The following is a 9,515-nucleotide window of genomic DNA, read 5'->3' as shown; positions in this document are numbered from 1 at the left end:
AATATATATATATATATATATATATATATATATATATATATATATATAGTAACAGTGACACAAGATGTCATGGTCTACAAGTCACAGTCCAATTTCTTCCCTTTACTTTGATTTGATTCCTTTACTCTGAAACTTGGAAATAGATCTCAGGATCTGTACGTTAAAATTTCTTCCTAAAAATTTTAATGGGTCTGTTTGCAAAAATATATTTTTTAGAATTTCTATTACATATATATATAATTTACTATATATAACTCATATATATAAGGCATATATAATGTTACAATTAAATATTACATATCGTATAGATATTATAAATAATACATGCTATAGTTATATATAAATTATGTTTATGACTTATAAATATATATTAGTTACATATGGTAAGTAGAAATGCTAGAAAAATATTTTCCAGATGTTACATATGGTAAGTAGAAATGCTAGAAAATTATTTTCCAGATGTATGGTATATACATACGTATATATGTGTATGTGTATCTGCACAGTTCTAGAATATAAACATCAGTAGGAATAAGGAGAATTCCAAAAGATAGTCATTATTTTATATTTCAATCACTAAATCTTAATGTCTCTAAGCCAAAACGGAGCACCTTTCTCAGGAGCAAAGGAAGGAGCCCTGGATTTGCAGAGACAAGAAGGAGTAGCCATGTATACACCTACGTGGTTAGAAATGGAGGAGACAGAGGACTCAGTTGGGAGTTGCCAAGGTTAAGGAGGAAGTCAGATTTGAAACTGTTGGTTGAGAAGTAAGCATGCAACAGAAATAGTTTTTCAGAAGCTTAGGTTGATTTTTCTTGCTATCATAGGACACATACAGCTGCATGTTTATCATGCTTTCAAATTCTTGAAATCTGTCCCTTTAGTGATGTTCTCCTACATTCAAGTTAGCAGCCAAAACACTTCCCTTTGCTTGGGACGGTCAGCATATGACAGCTTTCCCATTACCTGGGGGTCTCTAGGGAATGTGCACATTTCTGAAGACGTCTAGCCAAGCCGTTGTAGTATATTAATATCCCAAAGCTATTTCTGTCATATCATCTCTGTATTTATTCATTAAAAATTTCCTTACCAGAATTCTTTATGAATTCTTAGAATGGATTTTCTGTGAATTTGTTCTGCCATAAGATGAATATCAGTGATTGATAATGGCTGATCTTTGAGGATACACAGTCACAGGTGGAAATTATGGTTACCTAAAAGGGGGTGTAAAATCATCTATCTGTGGTTATTCAGATTTTTTTTTGGTTAATTTCATTTTTTCCTTTTTTGTTTCTTGTATTTTATAGAGGACGTTTTCTCACATCCATTAATAACATTTTTGTCTTTCACCTGCATTTTATAATTAGGTGACAGTTTCCATTCTTTGACAAATTAGGGCAGTGCAAGTTGAACTTAAGATATGCATTATCCTTGAATATAAAATTATACATGTTTGTATTTGTTTGTATAAACATTACGCTTGGCTTTTTTTTTCGGGGGGGTCGGTTGCCTATTTTGTTTTTATTTTATTTGTTTATTTATTTATTTGTAATTCAACCTATGTAGCTACATCCCCAGTTTCTTTTAATTTTTATTTGGAGAGATGGTCTCACTAAGTTGCTGAGGAAGACCTTGAATTTACAATTCTCCTGCCTCAGAATTCCTGTAGCTGGGATTACAGTCATGCCCGTCATCTATATGTGGACACATCTGTTATTAAGTCTAGGACAAAGACCATAGCATTTTAAAGGTAGTTTTCAAAAATATTGCAGTTTTGTTTATTTTTTTACGTATTGTTTGAATTTTAATGCTGATCAAAATTACACAATATAAAACATAGTATCTTAAATATTTTGAGTATACTGTTCAGTAATATTAATTCAAGTTGTTATGCAAAATCCCTAGAAAGTTTTTATCTCACAAAGCAAACATTCAGTTCCCATGAAAACAAGCTCCATGTCTGTCTCTCCCCATCACAAACAGCAATTTCCTTTCTGGTCAGATAATCTTCCAAGTTTAGATATCTCATAAGTAGAATTTTGGAGTATTTATCTTCTTGTTAGTGACTTATTTAAGTTAACAAAGTGTACTTAAGATTTATCTTTATATAGATTTTGCAAAATACCTTACCTTTGTTGATTTGAAAAAACATACCTTAGTTCCTAGCCACCAAACTCCCTCATTGGCTCATTTACTTGTGATTCCTTGGGTGCAGCCTCCCATGGCGCTGGGGTTGCGCTGTGAACCACCTCTCCTGACAACCTCACACGCTGTTTCATAAAGAATTCTTCATGTGCACAATATCAGCTTTTTTTTTTTCCTTTTAAAAAATTTTGTTTGATTTTAATTCAGTTTTCTGCATTTTGATTTTTTTTTTTTTTTTTTTTACCAAAATTCTTGAAAAAGGTTATTTAGTGCTCTTTGGGTCATGCATAACTTTGCTACTATTCAATTTCTAATGTTTAATTTTTTGTCCATGTACTGTGCTGTTTTTTAATTGATTGGTGGGTAAAAAACCAGCCAACAGAAGATTGATATAGTCATTTGGGAAACAGTAAGGAAGTTACTAAATAAATCAAAAAGAGGCCAAACCCAGTGTAAACACACTTGCTTGTAAACACAGCTCATGGGAAGGCTGTGCACGTGGATTTCAGGTTTGAGGCGTCACAGCAACTTAGTGGCACCACATCTCAAATTGACCAATTTTCAGAAGGCTGGTGTTGAAGCTCTGGTACAGCACCATTGGGCTTAATCCCAAGCACCACATAAAAAAACCAATAGTAGAAAGATGTGATCCAGAAATGCATGTACTAAATATGTATCCAAAAGAGATTAGATTAGGATGTTGAAGAGATGTTTCCACGACTGTGTTCAGTGCAAGCATTTTTCACAGTAGTCTAGGCACAGACTCAAACTATGTCCCTATCAATGGTTGAATAAGTACAAATCTGGCATTGATATACAATCAGTTACTATTTAGCCTTATTTAAAATATGGAATCAATACACAATTAATTTCTTACTTATAAAAAGAGATGTCCTGTTATGTAAGGTGATATGGGATGAATATGCAGGACTTTGCATAAAATGAAATAAGGCAAACACAGAAAATCAGTGGCAGCAGCATCTGACTCTCAGTGGGAACTCAGAAATGCAGAGAGTAAAATGGTGGCTACTAGGTACGATATTTTGTGGAATGTAGGGGGACTGTTGGTTGAAGTCTGCAAAATTTTATTTTAATGGACATAAGAAAGTCGAGAGTATCATATGGTGAGCGTAATGTATTGTATTCTGGATAAATGCTAATAGAATAAATGCAATTTTTTTTTGTACTAAAATGTTAATTATATGGAATAATGCAAGTGTTATTTCACTAGATTTAGTTATTTTCTATGTATATGTACTTTGAAATGCCACGATATACTCAGTAAATGCATAAAATTTAATTTGTAAATGAAGTAAATCAGTAAATGACAAAAATTAAAAAAAAATAGTAAAAGGAAGACATTTGTCTTGATCTCTGGGAGTTGTCTTCATTTAGATAACACTGGCAGAGTGTTATCACGTGTGTATTGTGTGGGTTTTTCCCATTAAAAAAATTTGTTTAGGGGCTGGGGCTGTGACTCAGTGGTAGAGCACTTGCCTCGAATACATGAGGCACTGGGTTTGATCCTCAGCACCATATAAAAATAAAAAAAAAATCTTTGTTTTGTTTATTTAAGATTGGTTTATATCTCTTCTTAAGAGCCCATAGACTGTATCTCTGTTAAATATCTGTGGTGTTATAATCCAAAATCTATCTCTGACCTCCAAATCTCTGTGTCATGGTAGAGAGAAACTAGTTTTTAGACAGTCCCCAAGAAAATCAAAATGTTCACCTGTATTTCCCATTTCCCATTGTCTACTGACAGAGAAGGGAGTTGGGTAGATTTTTCCTCAGTGCACAATGCTGTATTGTGGAGGGGGAAAGGCAGAGGTTGAGAAAACTAGCACAGGTTGCTTCCCTATCCTGTATTACTCTCCTTAGTAACGTACTCATTCTGGATACTGTCAACTCTCAGACGTTTGTGGTAGTTCTCCCAAAGTCATTTTGTCTGTACATTTTTATTTAGTTTTTATATTTCTGGAGAAATGAAGACCTTAGGTTTATTATTCTGTTACCCTGCTGATGTACTAACTTTGCTTTAATTACATATGATGTTTGCAAAATACATTCATTCCCGTCTCATCGGTAAAATAATTCTTCTTCTCATTTGTTTCAGCCATGACATCTCAACATATCCACCAGTTTTCACCAGAGCACGGCATAAAAGATTTATTTAAAAAAGTGATAAAGAGAAGATACGGAAATTGTGACCTTGACTATTTACAACCAAGAAAATTATGGGAAAATGGGAGTGAGAGTGACGGTCTGAAATCATATTATAATGGTCAAAACCAATTAGTAGCGACTGTCCATAATAAAAATTTCACTGTCAACGGACATCAAGAACATTTGATATCTCAGAAAAGAATTCAGCTCATGCCCGTTGCTTTTGAGGAGTTGTATGTTTCCAGCGTACTTCCAACCCAATTTTTGAAGCATACAGTTCCTCTGAAAGGAAATTTGGAAAATTTAAGAAGAGATCTTGTCTATGCTTCAGTTTATAACTTGACCAATTTCAAATATAGTGTTGATTTAAACTTTCAGTCAATGATTTCTCTAGCAAAAAAATATAAAAGTGAAGGACAGATTTCTAAAAGAGAGCACTTTGATCATTCCTTTACAAAATGTCCATTATTCTGCAATCAAACAATAATTTCTTCTTGTGCCCAAACTTACAATTATAACAATTGTGGGGATATCCACCCTTACCCATTCTTCCTTAATCAAAATTCGGATGTCGATTTCTGGAATGTCTGCTACATAGGCAATGAAACCAGTCACACCCTTGCCCAGGTGTCTAACCTAAGTAATTACCAGTATGTTTATATTGGTGAGAAAAAATATGAAAGTAGTGAAATTCTTAAAAACATGAGCGTTGGTTGCAATCCCAGAAATCCTCAGTGTACCCATTTTGCAAAGAGCCTGTACCACAGTGGCAAATGTGAGAAACTCTTTCACCAATCCTCTGGGCTTATGACCCATCCAAGAATTCATAGTGAACAAAGGCCTTACAAACATGAGGAAGGTGGAAGAGTGTTCACTCATCCGGCCAGTCTTAGTCAATATGAGAGAATTCCCATTGGAAGAGAGCCCTGCAGATTCAAAGAGTGTAGCAAACCATGGGATTGCTCCACCCTGTCCACACACCTTAGATACTTTACAAGTGACAACTACGACTACCGAGAAGGTGGCAACACCTTTAACCCAGAATCACCCCCTGTCAAGCATCAGAGAATTCATGGTATAGAAAAGCCCCCCAAATGGAAAGAATGTGGCAAATCTCTTAGCACTTGCTCTGTCCTTTCTAAGCACCTGAGATGGCATGGCAGTAACAAGACCTTCAGATGCAAAGAGTATGGCAGACCTTTTACTCAAAGATCACATTTTACACAACACCAGGGAATTCATACCGGAGAGAGAGCCCCCGAATGTAACTGTGCCAAAGCCTTCGATAATGCTTCAACCCTTTCTCAAAACCAAAGGAATCTTGTGAGAGAGAAGCCCTACAAATGTAAAGCACATGGCAACCTTTTCAGTAAAATCCCCAAACTCAGTCCACATCCGAGTGTTCATACTAGAGGAAAGCCCTACAAATGTGAAGAATGTGGCAAAGCTTTTATCCGAAGGTCCTACCTTACTCAACACCAGAGGGTTCATACTGGAGAGAAGCCCTACACGTGTAAAGAATGTGGCAAGGCTTTCAAACAAAGATCGCACCTTGCTCAACACCAGAGAAGTCACACCGGAGAGAAGCCCTACACCTGTCAGCAATGTGGCAAAGCTTTTAGTCAGAGATCATACATTACTCGACATGAGAGGGTTCATACGGGAGAGAAGCCCTACAAGTGTAAAGAATGCGGCAAAGCTTTTAATCGGGGATCAAACCTTATTCGACATGAGAGAATCCATACTGGAGAGAAGCCCTACAAGTGTACAGAATGTAGCAAAACCTTTAAGGATCTTTCATCCCTTACCAAACACCAGATAATCCATACTGGAGAGAAGCCCTACAAATGTAAAGAATGTGGCAAAGCTTTTAATCAAAGATCCTCACTAACTCAACACCAGAGGATTCATACTGGAGAAAAGCCCTACATGTGTGAAAAATGCGGCAAAGCTTTTAATCAGAGATCCACGCTGACCCAACATCAGATCATTCACAGTGTAGAGCAGCCCTACAAATGTGAAGAATGTGGCAAAGCCTTTCCGTATTCTTCCAGCCTTACCAAACACCAGCGGATGCATACGGAAGAGAAGCCCTACCAATGCGAAGAGTGCGGCAAAGCGTTCCCATATTCCTCCAGCCTTTCCCAACACCAGAGAATTCACAGTGAAGAGAAGCCCTACAAATGTGAAGAGTGCGGCAAGACGTTTCCGTATTCTTCCAGCCTTAACAAACACCAGAGGAGTCATACTGGAGAAAAACTCTGCCAATGCGAAGAGTGCGGCAAAGCTTTCCCTTATTCCTCAAGCCTTACCAAACACCACAGGATTCACACTGACGAGAAGCCGTGCAGATGTTAAGAGTGTGGCAAAGCTTTTCCGTATCCCTCCAGCCTTACCAAACACCAGATGGTTCACACAGAAGAGAAGCCCTACAGATGTGAAGAGTGCGGCAAAACTTTCCCATATTCTTTCAGCCTTTCCCAACACCAGATGGTTCACACGAAAGAGAAGCCCTACAGATGTGAAGAGTGTGACAAAGCTTTCCCATATTCTTCCAGCCTTACCAAACACCAGCGAGTTCATACTGGAGAAAAGTTCTGCAAATCTGAACATTGTCTTAAAGCACTTGAGGAAGATCCCACCCTTATCCCAAACAAGAGGGACCATAGCAGAGGGAAACTATACAAAGGTGGAAACATGTGACTGTCTTCGACAGTTGTCCCCACCTGACTCAGCACTTGGGAATTCATATTGCGGAGATATAGTGCCAGTGTAAAGGATGTGGCAAAGCTGTTAATAATTGATCAAATGTTACTAGAAACTGGAGCACTCAGAGTGCATCAAACTCTAAACATTTAAGTAATGTGCCCAAGTTTTTATTCAGATTTTGAAATTTCTTCAATATCAAAAACTTGATACCTGAGCCAGGCACGGTGGCACACACCTGTAATCCCAGTGACTCAGGAGGCTGAGGTAGGAGGATCATGAGTTCAAAGCCAGCCTCAGCAACTTAGCGAGACACTTGGAGCTCAATGAGACCCTGCCTCTCAATAAAATATAAGAAAGGGCTGGGGATGGGGTTCAGTGGTTAAGCACCCCTGGTTCAATCCCCGGTACCAAAAGAAACAAACCTGATACCTGACGTGAATGTGGAAAGAGTCATCCAAAATACATGCCTTAAATAACAACAAAGTATTTGTAATGAAGAAAAACCTTGACAAATGTAAAAAGTTTAGCAATACCCTCATCTCTTCCTCATATCTTGATTTATATGAGAATTATAAATGGAGCTAAGTCATATAAGTATAGAAAATGGGACATTATCTTTGCACAAAATTTATTTAAAGTTATTAGCTCATGTGTAGAAATTTAAAAATCATCCTATCATAGAATGATGCAGAAAACATCTCTAAAAGATATAAATTTGTTATAAGTCAAGATTACTACATATCCACATTTTTTTAATGAAATCCCACAGATTTCATTATATATCAGAAGAAAACTTTTTTTTAAGAAAAATTTTAAGTTGTAGATGGACATAACACCTTTATTTTGTTTATTTACTTTTATGTGGTGCTGAGGATCGAATCCAGTGTGTCACACATGCTGGGCAAGTGCTCTACTGCTGAGCTATAGCCCCAGCCCCAGAGATTTTAATCTGTTATTGTTGTTATTGTTGTTGTTGAAACTATGCTATGGACTTTGAAATACTTTGTTCACATTATATATGCTTTTTTTTTTTTACTAAATAAAAGTATTAATGTGCTAACAGTGTTCTGTATGGAATCATCATGTCACAGATATCAAACTATTCTACTTTATTAAATGTTCTTAGTAACAGGTAATAAAAGCACACTATTGGGTAAATAGTGGCATAACATCTCTATTAATTATTAATTATTCAATTTACTTGGAGAATATTATTCCTATGAGTCATATCATTGTTCATTTTTTTTCTGCTTATAATTATTGGAGAAATAAAGACAGGAGTAGATAAGGTATGGGCATATGAAAGTAAGCCCCAGATTTCTGTATCTTGAGTAACAAATTTTTAAATTTTCATCCTGCAATTCTGGAGAGTCACACAACCTCCCAAACAGGGTAATTATTTTAAAGACCTCAAAGGCAGAGAGCAGCTGGGACCTATTCAGGGAAAAGGAGGGTCATTGGGGAGAAATACTCCCAATATTTTCAAGATAAATGTGGTCAGTTATATGTTGATCCTTCCTGGCTCTTGACGCTTCATGTACAGAAACATTCTGAAAGAGTCAGGCAATCCCTAAAAGTAACCCCTGAGGATACTTGACTGACTTCAAAGAATGTAGGAAAATATTTCTTCCCAATATTGACTTCCTATTTATTCTTGAATCCCTAGCAGGGAAATATAACCAGTAATGTGTACAATAATGTGCATAAGAAAGAGACATACCCATGGAGGACTTAAACCTCCCACACAATTTACTTAACAGTCTCATGCTCTACCGACTGAGCTAGCTGGGCACCTCACAATTTACTTAATTAAATATCGTTGTACTTTTCCTACCTCTTTTATTGTACTTTATAATATATAATGGTAATTATGCCCTTGGGATGGCAGGGTAGACAGTATATAGCATAGACTCCCCAAACTTCTCTATGATACCTGTTTACAAGATACTATAAACTAAATCTGTCCCTTTTTTGGTCTTACAGGGACAGGACGTGGAGAAAAACATTGGGCTCCATTGCCAAAAAACGGGTCCCCATGCTCCGGGGCCTATGACCACAAATATACGGGACACTGGAGGAACCCAGCAACACCATCAGGGTAGTGCCCAGGACACATTATCATTAGATCCCTCACTAGACAAACCAGAGGGAGTGCAGGATTGGACATCTGCGCCTCCGCCAGAGCAGTACTAACTCCAGAGATGGGAGTTCAAATCATTCCCACAGGGGTAAAAGAGCCTCTTCCCCAAGGAACAGTAGGCTTATTTTGGGACGCAGTTCTTATACTCTAAAAGGACTTATGATAAGTCCTGGGGTAATTGATCCCGATTATGAAGGTGAAATAAAAATTATAGCCAGTTCTCCAAGGGGTATATCAGTAATTTCACCTGGAGATAGAATAGCACAGTTATTAATAATACCCAGCCTGCATGATAAATTTTCCAGTCGTACTATAGAAAGAGGTTCCAGGGGATTAGGCTCCACAGGTGTAGATT

The 9,515-nt window shown here is 37.0% G+C and overlaps 1 protein-coding gene across 1 annotated transcript in view; it reads left to right on the top strand.

The window, feature by feature from the left end:
- Positions 1 to 8,849, top strand: part of LOC107160103 (zinc finger protein 345-like) — a 31,482-nt gene extending 22,633 nt beyond the window's left edge. Inside the window, exon 3 of the mRNA XM_015506774.2 lies at positions 4,262 to 8,849. Coding sequence (XP_015362260.1) covers positions 4,262 to 6,669 — 2,408 coding nt within the window. The 3' untranslated portion in view covers positions 6,670 to 8,849. The remainder of the gene's footprint in view (positions 1 to 4,261) is intronic.
- The last annotated feature ends 666 nt before the right edge of the window (positions 8,850 to 9,515 follow it).

The sequence above is a fragment of the Marmota marmota genome, unplaced genomic scaffold, assembly GCF_001458135.2.
Source record: "Marmota marmota marmota unplaced genomic scaffold, marMar, whole genome shotgun sequence".
NCBI classification, from domain to species: Eukaryota; Metazoa; Chordata; class Mammalia; order Rodentia; family Sciuridae; genus Marmota; species Marmota marmota.
The sequence above is the reverse complement of the archived record's forward strand: the minus strand, read 5'-3'. Positions and strand labels throughout refer to the sequence as shown.